We start from the raw sequence: 17,051 nt of genomic DNA on the forward strand, positions 1-17,051 counted from the left end.
GGTAAAAGAGTGAAAGCCCGAGCAAGGAAAGTCAAAACCCCACTCGAAAAACGTGCCTGAGAGCGTTTATAATCAAATTTTGGTTGCCTATATTGTATTCTAATTAAAATGCTTTCTAGCCAAAGCAAGTTATAATTGTTTTTTCTCCCTTTTAAAACTTCACCAAGAAACTTAAGATTTTAAATAATAAACTTTTCTCGCTCAATACTTTCATCAATCGGGTAATTGTGTTAGTAAATATCCGAGAAGATAAGCTTTGTTTATCTAAAAAAATATGTAAATTAAAACTTCTATCATATGAGGATAATACCATGAAAGTTTTTGTTACTCTTGATAGTTGATACATTGCAAGGCTTATCTCCCAAAATATTAAGTTAGTATATATTAAAAGTCATGATCGCACTTGCTTTGCTTGGGCTAAATTTAGTTTATCAATCTACATATGATGATGAATTGAAAACTCAAGAAAGTCACCAATAATGCATCGGAAAGATTTTAGAGTTTGAGAAGATTAAAGTATTATTGAAAAGCATACCGACCGACAACTAATACCCATGGGCATAGACTGACAGAGCCAGGCCAAAACATTATTACAACTATCAATATAATAAAATTTAGAGTCTGCTGGATGTGAAACGTTCTATAAATAATTACTGCTAATGTTATATACTTTTGTTTTCATTCTGTTTTTTTAATTGGATATTTTTGTAGCAAAAAACACAAGAGTATAATAGTTCATATTGTATCATTTTGTGCTATTATCCGAGTTTAAACCGACAATGCACACTGAAGAAAAAACGAATCTTGTTTATTGTTGGACCTTTGGGACGTCGCTCTCCATCCCCACTAAACCTCCCCTGCTTTTATTGTACCGAGTTTTAGAGGTATACATGGATTTTTTTGGTTGTGTCAAGTTATAACAAGGATAGTGATAAGACAGACTAAAACATCACCTCATATACTGAGTAACTTGGATTCCAATGGAGGAAGAGAGAAGAAGCGAAGAAGAAAGATCTCATCTTTGGGGTCCTTTCCAATTCTGTAACGAAGCTCTCAAGAGTTTCCTAAAGTGTCTTGGTCTTTATACCTCTCCTTCGAATCCTTCGGCATCTTCGGTACGTATCAATTATTAGGAAAAAACCTAAAGAGATCAAGGAATTATGCATGGTCACATGCGTATGCATATATACATATCATTAGTATAAATATTCACATGCATATGCGTATGTATTTTGATATACTGGTTTCGATTCAGATAGGTTATGCTGAGATTTTTTTTATATTAATGATATATAACAACCAATTATAAATTTGATTTTCTCTGATACGGTCTGATATATATATATATATATATCTGTAATTTCATAGTTTAAAAAAGGAAATTTCTTTTTGTTTTATATCGATTTGACCATACTATACTGGACGTTCCTATTTGATGATTAATAGGATGAGATTTTTCTTCTAACTACACGTTTACAAGACCAGGTTCAGGAGGATGCCGTGACGACAAGGGGAATTTTAGTCGGATCAAAGAAAAGGCCGAGAGAGCCACATAGCTCTGGAAAGCCAGGCGGCCACAGCTAAATTAAGAACATTTGATTTGTTGTTTTGCTATCTATCAGCCATAAAAGGCTAAAAGCCACGCGGAGAAAACAGATTACTAGTTGCATGCAATGTTTCACGTTTATCATACACATCGTTTTATGTATATTTTTGGCTAATAATGATTTCATATCATGAAGTTCCATAAAGTCTTAAAATTATTCAAAACATAAAGGCTTTTGTTTTTCAGACGATAGTGGACGGTGACCAAATGGTACGGAAAATAATGTATCTCTGGTTAATATTAAAATATGGTTTAATATAAAAATATATCCTTTTGTTCCATTATATTGAGATTTTTGGTAAAATCTTGAAACTTAAGAAAACAGATAAAATTATATATTTTATTTTAACATGAAAACCACATTTAGTGTTTTATAAAAAATAGTCGAACAATCATAAATTAGTGTAAAATATAAACAAATTTGATAGAATAAAGAAAAATGGAAATATACATAGAAACAATAAAGTAAAATCGTCAGAACAGGCTATCTATAAAACTTAATTTAAAATTTGTAGACAAGATATTAATTTAAAATTTGATCAGAATATATTCCAAGCTCACAACTTAATTAGTTAAGGATTTTTGTTTTACCAGCAAACTGATGTAAAAGTCCGTGCAATGCTTCCCTTGTACTAGCTTTTACTAATTTTATTGAGAACAGAAAGTCGATCAAAGAAAATCAGTCACATATTCAGATAAACACGAAAATCAGATGATTCCTTCTTTTTTTTTATTCACTGGTCCAATGTCCGTTGACCTATCACTAGGGAGAGGGACACTAAAGTTCCAGGTAAAGCATATATCACCAGATTCACCACCGGTAATTTTAACAGAATAAGATACTGTATACTTCTATTACTTCACGTATTCTGATCGACTACGATATATGAATTCAACGAATATACTTTTTGATATTTCCTAGCATCGCTAATCTGAACAAACGAATGCGTGTCAAATCTTAAATAAATACAACTAATTGCAAACGGGAAACATGCAATGATATTTTCATCAAAAAAAATCATGCAATGATAGGAATATATGCGACCGATGAGCTGTTACACTTAAATAAATTATATAAATATATTTTTATAGTAATCAACGTAAACGCTCAAAGTTGACCAAGATCAATGATGAGTGACTTGAACTCTATATTAATGATCTGATTAGTCTCTTCTAAGCACACAATTAGAAGAAAGAAAGAAGAGATGGAGAGCAAAGGAAGAACAGAAAGTGGAGTTTTTTCTTACGTCTACATCCCTTTTAGTTTCATCCACGAGATTCTACAATCTCTCTTCGTTAAGTTTCTCGGTATAAGATCACCTCCCAGTAATTTTCCGGTGAGTATAAATCAACAAGTTGTTGAAAAGTTTACGAGTTAGTAGTATCTTTAAAACAGTTGGTAATATATATATCTAACTCGTAAACGTATGCATGATACTATTACTTTGAATACGTTTCTTTCTTTTATGTGTTACTTAACATGCTTCATCATGTAGCGTTTCGTTTTTCCATCACAAAGATTCTATTGATAACTGTATACATATATGATAATGATGCATGTGGAAGAAGATATCGGAAGAAGAGGAAGTGACAGAGGTTGTGGAAGTGACGTCCAGAAAATCGCATCTGGAATATAGTTCCGGCAAGCCTGGAGGTACCAACATGTCTCGTGGCTAATGTGTTCTATTCCGGCGTGTCGTCCATGTGAAACAAAGTCAAAGTCAAGTTAATAATGTACGGAGAAAATCTCGTACTTTTATGTTTCATTATTGTATATTTGTTTATAATTTTTTTGTTGTGTTGTGTGTATTATATATGATTCTTGGATGTTCGTAACTTTGTAAGTTTGTTTGAGTATTTGATTGTAAGAAAACAAATAAATAAACAAAAACGCAAGTGTATAATAAGGATGATGCTTATACATTGTAAGTCTTTAAACTTTGTCACGATGAAGAATTTGATGATCTTGATTACATGATAGATACTCTAAACGAAACATGCTCTGCGTCTCAAGAATCATAATCTCCGTAGTTTCATATCAGTCAAACTAGACTATTCTTAAGCTATGATATGAAATGAGATGTGATTGTTCAACCCTCTACTTCCTTAGCTCGCTTTGCAAAAGATCTCGATGCCATTTTGGAGAAGCGAGTGATAGTGAAGAACAATTGCAATAGAGAACGTCCCTTAACGATCCCTTCCTTTAAGCTCCTCGCTGTTTTAGCTACCACTGGTTCTGCTCCACTCGTCTTGGTTTGATGCATCACCTCCTGCATCGAAGCTACTAATAAAGTACAAAACAGAGTTAACCATGAAGTCCACCCCTCTGTGAAACAAAGTTTAAAACAATGTTTGTCAACCTCCTTAGAGCATGATTATCAGTAAAAACGTTTTTGGGTTTCTTTCATTTTTTTTTGTTTTCTGATTTTAAAAAAAATAATTTAAAAATAAACCAATTGCAGACAGTCACGTGTCTGTGGAGCCTGCAAACAGTACAACAAATCCCTGTGAAACGTTTTTTATTTGGCGACATTAAAATACGATTTTTACAAAAAAGTGGTGGGCACACGCATAAAAACCATCCTCCTACCAATAATTATGCTTTTAGTCTATCTTCAGCCACACGAATAGCCCGTATTGAGCTTCTAACACCTTGAGTGATACCTTGGCTACACAATATTGAAGAGTTTAAAATGTTAATCAACCTATCTGATTTAAATGCAAACTCCCGTAGCCGCAACCGATCGGTTTGGACCCTGTGACGAGATTAAATTTGGAAACAAGTCCTCCGTTAATGCTTTGGGCTTTAATTTAAGTACTGGGCCTCCAAACTAATCTCACTAACCGGCGCGTTATTTTTAATTTGGGGGGAAAATTAAAAACCCTATGTCGTCGTCGTTTCCGAAGAGGCGTTGAATTGAAGCAGGAGGGGACACTGATGATAACACACAAATAATAAATAAATAGAAACCCAAAGGAGTTGCCTTCCGAAAATTCGAAATTACGGATCCCTCTCTCTAACCTCTTCGTCGTCGTCGCCGAAGCATTAGTATTACTATCGTGCAAAAATGAAGAAAGGAGCTAAGAGAAGAGGCGCTTCTAAAGCCGGACGCAAAGGTGCAGCTGTCGCAGAGAGTCAGAACGACGAGGTGATTGCCGAGTCTCTCGAGGCCTCGACGCAGGAGGAGAAAGTAAAAGACGAGGAGGAAGACAAACAGGTCGATGAGGTCAACGGCGCTTCGTCTTCCTCTCAGCAAAACGAGGACGTCAAGGACGAGGAAGATAAGAAGAAGAACAAACCTGCTCGCGGTGGTGGGAAGCGAAAGAGAGCCACGAAGAAGGGAATCGAAGTGAAAGACGAGAAGAAGCCGCAGGCTCCGAGGGCGAAGAAAGCTCGGGTGAGCAAACCACAGGAAGAGCCTGAGTACTTCGAGGATGAGCGTAATCTGGTAATGCTTTTACTCTTGGAATATCATATGATCATGTATAAAGCCTGTTAAGACTTAAAGATTCATTATCACTTGGATTATATGCAATTTGAGGCTTGTGATGTAACTTACCTTTAGTTTGGAGCTTATAAGAGCTCTTGGTTGCAAGATAGATATAACTATATAGATGGAGTGTGAGAATAGTATGATAGGTTTATATCTCTTCTGAGTATAATTGTTTGCCATATATGGTATATCCTACTTCGAGCATGAGTTACTACTAGAGAGCTAATTTTTAATTGAATGGTGTTTGTGAAGTTTTCGGTGTTATACTTTTGTGTTTTTTTTTTTTTTTTTGCAGGAGGGTTTGTGGAAGGCTGCATTTCCAGTGGGGACTGAGGTATATTGTTTAGGGATTTAATTTCATCATTGAAGTTACGGTCTCCTTTGATATTCTTTTTTGCTTATGGTTGTTCAATTGTGGTGGCAGTGGGACCAATTAGATGCCCTTTATGAATTCAATTGGGACTTCAAACATCTTGAAGTAAGTTGTTTTGTTTATTGTTATCTATTTTTGAGTCGACAGGTTTTTCAGCGTTGACGAGATTCTGATATTTGTATGCCAGGAAGCATTGGAGGAGGAAGATGGATTGCTCTACGGGAAGAAAGTCTTTCTTTTCGGTTGTACAGAACGTAAGCTGTTTCTTCTTCTTCTTCTTTTGTTACTGCTTTTTATGCTGCCTCCTTGTCTTTTATCCTGTTCAAAACATGGTAAGCACTTGTGATATACTGATATCTATGTTTCTGTTGAATATTCTTCTCATCTTTACAGCCCAGTTAGTCCCATTCAAAGGTGCAAACAAGATTCTCCATGTCCCAGCAGTTGTTGCCGTAAGTTGTTGTTTAAACCACTATCAATGTTTGGTTGATATCGTTGATCTCTGGATTCAAAATCGTATATCATTTCTCTTTGTTCAGGTTGAATCACCCTTCCCACCATCTGATAAGATTGGAATCACGTCGGTTCAGAGAGAAGTGGAGGAAATCATTCCAATGAAGACGATGAAAATGGACGGGCTTCCTTACATTCCAGTTGACAAAAGGTACTTCATTAGCTAAATCAGTGCGAATAGAAACGCAAATTACTCTCATACATACTATCCTTGCGATGTTTACCAGCATTTGCTAACTACCTTTAATATGTTCTTCCTGCAGAGGTAGACAAGTTGATAGGATGGACTTTCAAATTTTTGTCTTGGGCTGTACCCGGAGGAGGTAAGTAAACATGTGTTGCCCTGTCTTCTCTTGCTATGAAGGGCTTTTGAGTTACATTCCAATGATATTGAAATTAGAACATGAAACATGCGTTCACGCAGCTATCATTTGAAAGTGTGATGAGTCAAATTGCATCATTTGCTCTCTCATAGCTGCCTAGTAAATTGTTGTTAGGGTGCAGGATTTTATGTATGGGGTCTTTATTGCAAATCTTTATTTCTCATACAGAGTATTGAATTTAGCTTTGTATTATCTGCAGAGCTGCTCTCAGACACATGAAGGAAGATCTTGTCAAGAAGTACGAGTATTGCCTTCCTTGTGAGTTTTCTTCCTCACTGCCAATATCAGTTAGAATATGCGGATCAAGAACCAGTTATAGTACATGGCAGGCTATTAGTTTTATTCCCTGTTGTTATGTATGTGGTAAGCAACAACAAATCTAACATCTCTCTTTTTTTTGGCTTTGTAGATTTCTATCAGCCATTTACTGAAGATGAACTGGAACAGAGTACTGAGGTTCAAATAATGTTCCCCTCTGAACCGCCGGTAAGTCTTCTCCCGCGTAATGAATGTATTGGGAGTGGCAGTCTTACATAAAATGGCTTAGTAGAGGCACATTGTTTAGGGTAATTTCTTAAATCATTAAGCTTAAACGTTCTGTTTATGCAGGTTGTATGTGAGTTTGACTGGGAGCTTGACGAACTTGAGGTGTGCCTTTGAAAATTACTTCTTCATTTGATTCAAGAGCATTTTCGTCTTTGCACAGCTTCTTCCTTGTGTGTTCTTGCATTCATTGTATTGGTTTTTGTGCATGTATCTCAGGAATTTGTGGATAAACTGATTGAAGATGAAGCCTTAGCTGCAGAACAAAAGGACGAATTCAAAGTAAGTTGAGCTGTATAACTCAATAGTCAGTTCATGACATAGATTTGTTTAAGTTCTTTTGTTTTTTTTTTTTTAATTTTCTCAGGAATATGTGAAAGAGCAAGTACGAGCTGCAAAGAAAGCTAATAGAGAGGTAAACAGTAACCAAACCAAGATGGATGATATATATATATATATATATATATTGAATGGAACTGTTTGCTTACGGAATGATCCATGCAGGCTAGAGAAGCTCGAAGGAAAGCTATTGAAGATATGAGCGAAGAGACTAAACAAGCCTTCCAAAGCATGAAGTTCTACAAATTCTACCCTCTGCCTTCTCCAGAAACACCAGATGTCTCTGGCGTCAAGGTAAGAAACAAAAGACAAAAACAATAAACATTATCTGCCAAAAGACGTTTTTGAGTTCTTAATATGTGAATCTGGTTTGCCCTTTCTTTTGCAGTCGCGGTTCATTAACAGATACTATGGAAAGGCTCATGAAGTCCTTTGATTATCAAATCTTGAGAACACAGAAGCTTTTTCTTGGCAGCTTCAGCAGAAATGAAACTTATATTTTGATCACAGGTGCTCTCAGAAACTCTTTGAGCTTTATTCATAGTTAAAAAGACAAGTTTGGACGAATAGTGTAATTTTTTTTCATTAATGAGTTTGTAATCTCCTCCAGTAAACCTTGATTTTTTTTCCTAATCCTTGATTTTTTTTCTTAATTGAAATGGCAATCGCAAAGAGGATTTTAGATTAGTTTGGTCACATTTATATTTTTGTTGGTTATTTTTCCCTTCCTTGTAAAGGCAGAAGAAAAGCTAATCACATTTTTTTTCTGTGCATACAAAATTTAATATATTTTTTTCATCTTATGACTATATTGATCATGTTTAATTTAATTAACTTTTTATTCTATGATAATTTTTAGAAATCATCACACTGGAATCATATATACACGCAAAGCACACATAAGCTATAAACATTTACGTTGCTGATTATATTTACAACTTTCTTCAAACAGTTTCTTTAGCCACAAAGACGATCATCATCATCATATAAGCAGCTTATGTTCTTGTCCAAAATCCACTCACGAGCAAACACCATTCTTGATTCTTAATAGTCTCTCAAACCTTTCTTGAAATCTTGTCTCCTTTATTACGTTGGTTCACGTTGCCGAGTCGCCCAACTCGAGCTTAAAGCTCTTAACCGTTGGAAATACTCACCTAATGCTAACAAACCCCTAGCCGCTTGTCTAGTGGTTAAGATCCGATGCATCTGTTGCAATGTCTCATGTCTAAGATGATCAGCCTACAACAAACAAAGAACAACAGTTTAAGAAACAATTCTTGTCATAAAGAGATTAAGAGGTAAAATCTGTTCTCTTACCTGATTCACAAAACTGACCAAAGCTTCCAATCTCTCCATAGCACAAGTTATTTGAGGAATGTAACTTCCTTCACCGAGATTCCCCGCTGCTACACTATCTGCTAATGTATGCTGCAGCTTCTCCATGCCTTGAGATACAGCATCTTCAGCTTGTTGACATGATTGCCTCAGATTGCACACATCCAATACTTGTTGATCCATCAAAGGATCAAAATGTGGTAACAGAACCTAACCACAACAAGATAAATATATATATTGTAAGAAAAGTCATTACTTCTATGGATGAAACCAGGTCGAGTCTTGAGCATAGACTAATGAAACATTGGCCTACAGCCCCAAAATTTGTAATTTTTTTTAATATACAGTTACTAAATTGGTATAGCCTACAAAATCTCAGAACCAGCCATGGATGAAACACGAGTTTATCGATTACCTTGAGGAGCTCCGAGGGTCTGAACCCACCTATCCACATGAAAAACCTCTCTGCTGAAGTTTTCCACATTCCGGACATGATGTAGAAGACATCGATCTTTGCAGCTGCTGACTTCATTCGGAAGAGTTGAAAGTAATGTTTCATGGCATTGTCAACTAGCAAACGAAGCTCTACATCACTAACTTGTCCTTGTAAAACGGTTCTCAGCTCGCTTATTTGCCTGTTCTGTTCTTCCACCCAGTGTCCATATTCCATCTCAAATGCTACAATCCCTAACAAGTAACAACAACACCAAACCCAATGCTGTCTCAAATTATTTTCAGGTTTTGTTCAAAAAAAAATATATTAACCGTATATTTAACGATGTAATGACCTAGTTTTAAAAGTTAATAACTCCATCTATATATGTTTAATGGTTTTTTGAAATTGTAAGTTTTAAATTTAGCAATATATCTAAAAATTTAAAGTTTCAGACCATAATTTATGTATACATTTTTGGAAAATTCACCCGAAAATTATTTTGGGGGGAGATAGTTAGGAAATTGCCAGAAAAGGTGTAAATATTCAAACCTGAGCTCATCTTGTCTGAGAAACCAAGAGCATTAGTATCTACTCGGTTCCCTTCATAGAAACCTTGTTGTCTAGCACGATCAAGTTCTTGCTCTAAATGAATTAGCTTCAACCTGCTTGTCTCTAGCTGCTGAACATAAGCCTGAAAGACAAAGATTCTAAAAAGTCAATATAACAAAACAAAACAAAAACTTAACTAGTTTCATGAGGTTTTATACTTTTTTGCGCAAACGACTTTTCCTAGCTGCCTCCCGGTTCTGTGCTAGCCGTCTCTGTGTCTGTGAAGAGATGAAGATTTAAATTTAAAAAAATACTCCAAAGGGGTTAAGATAAAAAAAATACAAATGAGGTATAGTTAGTTACTTTGTCAGGATGTCTAGATGTGGAAGCTTCTTGGTCAAACTTGTGAGGAGTTCCATGAGAAGTATCCTCAGACTGAAACAAAAGATGTAAAGCAACCATTAGTTTCTGAACTTCAAATGAGAGAACTGAACTGAGGTAAGTACCAAGCTGTCTAGTTTTGCATCTGTGGGGATGATGATAGAGTTAGGTGTAAATATGCCTCCATTGTTCTTGAAACTCTCTTCCCACATACTGACTTGGTTGAGAGTAGTCTCGTAGATTTCAAATCTCCTCGGAGGAACAAAATGTGTTGAAGTTGTATTCATGTTTCCTCAACTAGCAAAAGCAAGAGACACTTACACAACTTCATTAACCAATACAACTCAAGAACTTCAAAGTTACAAACAAAAAACTTCATTAACCAATAAAACTCAAGAACTGCAAAGTTAAGAGTACAAGTTAAGCTTTATGTAAGAAGGTATTTGCAGCTAGAATAAAAAGAAAGATGTGTGGCTTATAAGTCATTTTGCATCACTCAATACGTCAACGCTACCTCTCCTCTACTTGTATAAGCTCCATTGATAAAGGCGCAGCACCTGACTCATATACACCCCTAGAAACACTATTTTTTTTGCTGGTATTTTTCTTTGAAAGGTTGTCAATTAGATAAACAGATAATTGAAATTTGTTACAAGAAAGAAAAACATGACCAAACTATAAGGTCAGTGTCAGTTAATGGATCTCACTGTGTGTTCTTCTTTTAGCTATTGATGGTGGACCATCTTAAACACCTCCCAATAAGGGAAAAAAAATATCTATCACTGATTTGATATGAACGTTCTGTTTCTAGCACAAAAGTCAAGATTCTATTGAAGGCAGGTCATAGAAGAAGTGATACAGAACCAGACAGTAAACCCTAATCCAAAATCGGTTAAAAGAGTTGACTCTTTCATTATTCATGGTGATACAGTAAGAGACAGGAACAGAATAAATCAAACAAAAAAAAAGTCATAACATAGGAAGAAGAGAGATCTGAAGAAACCTTCTTGTCGTCTTTTGAGTCAAAAGAGAGTGAACTTTTCCCGCGGAAACCATGAAGTAAGCCAAAAGCAAAGGAACTTTCTTCACTTTCAGAGACGAAACCTGACGCAAAGCCTAGAAAACCGCAGTTCAGATCGGTCTAGTCATCTCGAGGAAGAAGAAGAATCATGCGAGAACACGGCAAGAGACCTTTGACATGATTCTCTTTAAATTTTCTAAATATTTGATAAAATGTAAAACTTAACTTTCTTCTTGTCTCTTTTTGTTTTGGTTGGTTGGTTCTTCGGTGATTCTATTTTACCGTATATTCTTTTCGAAATAGTGCACTTGTTTGTTTATTTAACACTTTGTTTGTGCTTATTCTCTTTTTATCTGGTTTGTCATCTTCCACTACCTAGTTGATGTGCGCACCAGGTCGATTTGGAATTTTCTCAAACTATACCCGTTTTTTTCTTCCTCTTATTCAGTAACAATTCTTTGTTTTGTATGTGTGTGAATTATATTATTTATTCACTACACTTCGTCAAATTTAGCGGCGAGTCCCGTCGGTGGTGATAACTCGTTTTGACGGCACACGAGCAAAGTAGAAGCGCGTGGAGCTGAATCATAGTGGTTAGACTTATCGCGGGAATGAAAGGCGGTTAATTTTCGAGGAATATATATATTGTAACGGCTATTTTCTAAATTTTATATATTTGGAATTTACGAAAATGTTGGCAAAAAAAATATATATTTGGAATTTATAAACAACACCAACCAAACAAAGTATTGCATATCTCATAGATAACATTCTAAAAGAAAATTTTCTATTAATCAATAAAAACTTTAAATTACTCTATATTCTAAGTTTTGTGTTACAAAAAAAAATCTTTATTCTAAGCATTAAACTCTAGTGTCACCCTCTAAATACTATACTTTAAACTCAAATTTATAAAATATATTTAATTTTTACCTTTTAATAATGTTATTTTAAAGATTTTTTTTGTGTGCTAATTTGTGGACAAATACTTAATTTTGTGCTGTCTAAAAGTATTTATCAACAAAGTACGTAAAGTGACCGAGTGTAATTTTTGGTGGGGTTGCTTCGATTTTTAAGACATGCTGATCAAATGTTGGCTATAAGCAAAATAAGAGACCAACATGTAAGCTTTTGAAGGTTTTAGCTTTCACAATCAAGCTTATGTAATTTCCTTAGCATTTCGAAGGTATGATAATTTGTTTATGCTAAAAAGTGATACAATAATATTAAAAGAAAATTGATGGCGTAGGTTGAACGGAAAAATGATATTTAGTTATAAAACAAATAATGCCAGCTCAAAGATTCACATATTCGTCTTGTCGTACATTTGATAATATTATATATACAGAAAAGAAAAATGAAAACTTCATTTTGGGAAGGAATCAGCTGATAAAGAGATATTACAAAATATTGGCTCTTCATGTTTCATAGGAGACATTTGTGTTACCGCAACTTATTCTACCCACTTGCCTCTTTGCTTATTATGTTTATCACAATGGATACTATAAATCTTGTTCACGTGTTTCATTGTTTGCTCGATCCATCATTTGATTAATTATGTCTTCTTACATCATTATTTGAAGTTTACGTATAAATCTTGGTGCAGTTTTCTGTATTGCAACACCAACACGTTACAGATTCGTATGACATACATACAAATCTTGTTCACGTGTTTCATTGCTTTCCCGATCCATCATATGATTAATTATGTCTTCACACATCATTATTTGAGGTTTACTTTCGGATATGTTTGTTAACAACATAAAACACCAACGCCCGTAAATAAAAGTAATAATATTTTGTAAACTTTATTGCATTATAAAAATTTCGCGTGCAAGTGATATTTATGTGTAAAGTGACACAAATCATTATTTGATAGTGGATGTAGCCCCTCATTCCATTTTGGAGGTTTTATCAAGTTGGTTGATTGATTTGTGGTATTTATTTTACACGTATTAGGGTATGACTGGTTTTCCCGCTACCACCCGCAAACGCAGCTTTTGCGGTTAGTAGCGGTTGCTGGCGTTTTGCAACAATCGCTCAAACCGCTCTAAACCGCTCCAAATCGCTTTGAACCTCATAAATTCAAAAGCTGGTTCCAGCTAGCGTTTGCGGTTGCGGGCGTTTGCGGGAGGATAAATTTTTTTTTTTTTTCCAAAACAATATAAATACAAAAATAAAAAAAATCAATAAAAAAATTAAAGTGAAATTATAAAAATGCTAAAATATATCAATTAAATTTTAATTAATATTATAAAACTTTAAAATAAAAATATTTTCTATATTTTTAAAAAATTTAAACTATAACTTTCTAAATATAAATTTTATATTTATTATAATATTATTATTTTTGATATTTTTATAATTGTATAAAATGTAAATATTATTAATTTATTATTTAACAGCTGCTGCATTTGGTAGTTAACCAGTCATAAGTATCCCGCAAACGCACAAATTTCTAACCGCAGAACCAGTCGTACAAATCTCTTAAAACCGCTAGAAACCGCAACCACCCGCATCCGCAAACTCCCGCAACCGCAACCGCAACCGCTGCGGTTAAACCAGTCAGGCCCTTAGATATTGCAATAATTTTAACCAATAGGACAATATGGCAATAATGTATATTCGAATACAAGGAACATCAACAATGAAAATAAAGAAATTCGAGGAAAGATGAACTAATGAGACATGAAGCACCATCTCTGTGGCTTTGCGTTGGCCTATTTGGGGAATTATTCTCAAGTGCTATCTTATGAAAAGTGGGTTGCCACTTAGAGTGGCTATCGTCACTCTGAATTTCTTTCATATTAGTTTCGCAAGCAATTCATGTTTTGATACCAATCTGAGAGTTTCATGAACTCTACAATATTTTTCTCGCCTTAACTTATACTATTAGATTATTGATTATTCTATAAAGAAGAAGATATGATTTTTGGAGTTTGATAGAAGATGCTATAATAAACGATGAAATATAAATGGTCTAATCCAAAATAAGACATTTTATGTTAAGTTGTGAGTTTCCCTTATGCCTTATCTTTTGCTAAATAAAAGTATGCGAATTTTCTCATTTATCAACTTACTAGGTGTAAAGTTGTGATGCTTTTTAGATGAATTTCAATGTAACACTTTCTTGAAATTTTTTAGATTTGTTAAGTAGTCATGTAGTATTAGCCATTGAGTATATTGTTGTTATATTTTTGAAGTGAGACTCATAAGAGTTTTGTTACCCATTTGATTATCGACGTGTTCTATTCATTATAACTTATACTAATTCTTACTAGAATTTATATGGATTAGAGGATAGTCATGATAATAACCCACAGATAAGTATTATATACTTTTGTAGTAATGAAAGTAAAGAAAAAGTAGCAAAGTTGAGATGCCTTTGCGACATTACCCCAAGAGGCCAAGACAAATGGGAACTATCATCATTTTAAGATTACTTCCTTTTCTTCTCTTTCCTTTTGGTTCCTTTGACTACATTTTATTTATCTTCTTCTATTACTTTTTGTTTTCTCCTTCTGATCTATTGAATAAGTTGAATATTTTTCAAAAAATAAAATACAATTTATTTCTATCCAGAATTTTTTGGGGACTTTTGTTAGTATTAATATTGGGCTTATATCTGAAACTAGAAAATAATAATCGGGCTCAATAAAATAAGCAGAACATAATATCAGGGCCCAAAAACTAAACATTTCTTAGCAGAAATATATTTTACTTAGGCTAACCGCGATCCATTAACTTTTAACTAGAGAAAAAGCTCGGCAACTTGTACTATACTACTTTTTGGATTAACGCGATCCAATAATTCACATCATGACAAGAAAAAGGATCACATTACGGATGGGCACCGACAGTAATTATCTTGTTTTATGAAACAAATTTAATAGTATATAAATGTAACCATCTCAAATATTTGAGAACCCCACACACATTTTAAATAATAGATTATTTAGATTTTAATTATTTTGAGTTACCACCCATATCCCCGGGCTCATATCCTATGCTTTCTATAACCCGTGAGAACTACCACTAATAATGCTCGAATCACCAAGCAGCCTCCACGAATATTCGAAAACCCCACAGGCCCACACACAGATTTCTCAAATGATATACTATCGTGAAATTTTCAATTATTTAAGATACCCACACAATAAAATATGTGTGAAATACTATCACTAATGGTGCTAATGATGCTCCAAATGCATTATGCACCCCATGCATTCTCTAAAGCCATGCATATTCAATTGAATTCAAAGTACCTTTTTTTTTAATTCACAGTACTTGATTTTAATTCTTGAAAATGGCACATGGATTCTGCCGAGAAAAAACAAAATGACAAATCAATCAGTACAGTGAGGTGGCTATTTATATATAAAGGTTGTCTAGGGTTTGAATACTGATATATTTTGTAACGTACTAATCGAAACTTTTTCCGTGAACCGTTTTGAGTCATTGCAGGAATAAAATGGCCACTCCACTAGCTTTGTTCAAAGGACACGTTCAGACAAGACCGCAGTTAGTTCCTCGTCTTAACCCTCGTAAAGTGGTATCAATTCATCGACTCTTTTCTCTTTATTGTTTTGTCTAAAAGTTCCACGTATGGTTTTTATCCGACATGCATTGACTTTATAAGCATCAAACTTGTAGTCCATTGTTGCTCAATCTCGAGGGCTCCGTATGGAAAGCGACAACGCGGGTCCGGTGGTTCTGATAACGGGATGCTCTCACGGAGGGATCGGTCACGCGCTGGCACGTGAGTTCGCTGAGAACGGTTGTCGTGTGGTGGCAACGAGTCGATCACGGAGTAAGATGGCGGATCTAGAGCAAGATCCGAGAATGTTCGTGCATGAGCTTGATGTTCGGTCGGAGCAGAGCGTGAACAATGTCATGTCTAATGTTATGGATAAGTTCGGCCAAGTCGACGTTCTCGTCAACAACGCCGGCATTCAGTGCGTCGGTCCTATCGCTGAGATCCCTATCTCCACCATGCAAAACACCTTTGACACCAATGTTTTCGGTAGTAAAATTGGTTTTGATTTCGATAACGATATTTAATTAATCCGGTCACGAAAATAGGCTAGTGAATCATTATATAAATTTACATAGACCCTGAATTTGTACAAAAAATAATTATATAAATTCATACTAATTGTTTATAGTAATCAAAATCTCAAGACCAACCTTTTTAATGAGTTACAAGAAAAATTAATGTGGAAACATTTCAAGAAGTGAATATACGTCCATGCAGGTACCGTGAGGATGACTCAAGCCGTTGTACCTCATATGGTGTCTAAGAAAAAGGGAAAGATTGTCAACGTTGGAAGTATCTCTGTGATGTAACCAAGTCCATGGGCAGGTGTCCATACAGCGACCAAAGCTGCTATTCATGCTCTTACCGATTCCCTCAGGTTCAGAAATGAGACCATTCATTAATTCAAATTATCTGATGGTCTTGGTTCTTCAGTTTTTTTTGGTAATGGGTTCCTTTACTAACCGCAGGTTGGAGCTCGACCCCTTTGGCATTGACGTCATAGATGTCGTCCCAGGAGGAATAAAATCAAACCTAGCAAACTCAGCTGTAGACGTCTTCAAAAAAATGCCTGAGCTGAAACTATACAAGGCTTACGAAGAAGGTATGATAGAGAGGCTATTCTTTTTCCAGAGGAGGAAGCCAACTCCTGCTGAAACATTCGCTAAAGACATCGTAGCTGTTGTGCTAAAGAAGAACCCACCGGCTTGGTTCTCGTCAGGCAGATATTCCGCCTTCATGGCAATAATGTATCATATGCCCATTTGGTTCAAAGATTCCCTCCAGAGGAAGGCTTTAATGAAAAAGGGCTAATCATGTAAAAGCTTCTTCGGAGTCTGATAATGTAATCTTATGTCTTGCTTGGGGGGGTATATGTTTTATTCAACAATGAGATAATATAAAAAAATATAAGACTGGTCAGAAGATTTTCGCATTAATAATCAAGAATAAACAAACTCGATACTAAAGATATTCGTCTAAATAAATATTTTTCTAATAAATTTTGGTGGTAGTCCAAGATATGGGAACAGCTTGTCCAAGAC

At 35.0% G+C, this 17,051-nt stretch overlaps 2 protein-coding genes, 1 long non-coding RNA gene and 1 other non-coding gene across 8 annotated transcripts; 3 read left to right on the forward strand and 1 right to left on the reverse strand.

Moving 5' to 3' along the window:
• Window positions 1–282: 282 nt before the first annotated feature.
• Window positions 283–3,433, forward strand: LOC125581709. Its single transcript, XR_007319411.1, has 3 exons — window positions 283–1,115; window positions 1,486–2,943; window positions 3,176–3,433. It is a non-coding gene; the product is annotated as an uncharacterized LOC125581709 (long non-coding RNA).
• Window positions 3,434–4,491: 1,058 nt separating this feature from the next.
• On the forward strand, window positions 4,492–7,884 carry LOC125581712 (protein HEAT INTOLERANT 4-like). Its single transcript, XM_048747616.1, has 14 exons — window positions 4,492–5,055; window positions 5,396–5,434; window positions 5,525–5,578; window positions 5,661–5,727; window positions 5,867–5,925; window positions 6,013–6,137; window positions 6,250–6,309; window positions 6,569–6,627; window positions 6,779–6,855; window positions 6,979–7,017; window positions 7,132–7,194; window positions 7,280–7,327; window positions 7,417–7,545; window positions 7,640–7,884. The coding sequence occupies exons 1-14, from the start codon at window positions 4,675–4,677 to the stop codon at window positions 7,685–7,687; spliced, it is 1,248 nt and encodes a 415-aa protein (XP_048603573.1). The 5' UTR covers window positions 4,492–4,674; the 3' UTR covers window positions 7,688–7,884.
• A 187-nt stretch (window positions 7,885–8,071) lies between these two features.
• LOC106416410 (transcription factor TGA4) lies at window positions 8,072–11,286 on the reverse strand. 5 transcript variants are annotated; one of them, XM_048747619.1, is made up of 8 exons: window positions 10,956–11,286; window positions 10,078–10,249; window positions 9,935–10,006; window positions 9,790–9,849; window positions 9,572–9,713; window positions 9,002–9,273; window positions 8,569–8,796; window positions 8,072–8,490 (listed from the first exon to the last, which is right to left on the reverse strand). In XM_048747619.1, the coding sequence occupies exons 2-8, from the start codon at window positions 10,237–10,239 to the stop codon at window positions 8,338–8,340; spliced, it is 1,089 nt and encodes a 362-aa protein (XP_048603576.1). In that variant the 5' UTR covers window positions 10,240–10,249; window positions 10,956–11,286; the 3' UTR covers window positions 8,072–8,337. The 5 variants fall into 5 exon arrangements, with proteins under 5 accessions (XP_048603576.1, XP_048603587.1, XP_048603584.1 ...); XM_048747630.1 differs by having other exon boundaries at window positions 9,002–9,264; window positions 10,956–11,259; XM_048747627.1 differs by having other exon boundaries at window positions 10,078–10,268; window positions 10,956–11,205.
• A 2,609-nt stretch (window positions 11,287–13,895) lies between these two features.
• BNAC02G00550D lies at window positions 13,896–16,929 on the forward strand. Its single transcript, XR_007319438.1, has 4 exons — window positions 13,896–15,525; window positions 15,627–15,996; window positions 16,228–16,387; window positions 16,479–16,929. It is a non-coding gene; the product is annotated as a short-chain dehydrogenase RED1 (transcript).
• The last annotated feature ends 122 nt before the right edge of the window (window positions 16,930–17,051 follow it).

This window comes from Brassica napus, chromosome A2 (assembly GCF_020379485.1).
Source record: "Brassica napus cultivar Da-Ae chromosome A2, Da-Ae, whole genome shotgun sequence".
In the NCBI taxonomy this organism is placed as follows: domain Eukaryota; kingdom Viridiplantae; phylum Streptophyta; class Magnoliopsida; order Brassicales; family Brassicaceae; genus Brassica; species Brassica napus.

Coding starts and splice junctions, on each gene's coding strand:
- LOC106416410 (XM_048747619.1), bottom strand. CDS start 10,239: ATGAATACAACTTCAACACATTTTGTTCCTCCGAGGAGATTTGAAATC. Junction 9,714..9,789: donor AAAGTCGTTTGCGCAAAAAA/GTATAAAACCTC, acceptor TTTGTCTTTCAG/GCTTATGTTCAGCAGCTAGA. Junction 8,491..8,568: donor TGGTCAGTTTTGTGAATCAG/GTAAGAGAACAG, acceptor TGTTTGTTGTAG/GCTGATCATCTTAGACATGA.
- LOC125581712 (XM_048747616.1), top strand. CDS start 4,675: ATGAAGAAAGGAGCTAAGAGAAGAGGCGCTTCTAAAGCCGGACGCAAA. Junction 5,056..5,395: donor TCGAGGATGAGCGTAATCTG/GTAATGCTTTTA, acceptor TTTTTTTTGCAG/GAGGGTTTGTGGAAGGCTGC. Junction 6,310..6,568: donor TTGGGCTGTACCCGGAGGAG/GTAAGTAAACAT, acceptor TATTATCTGCAG/AGCTGCTCTCAGACACATGA.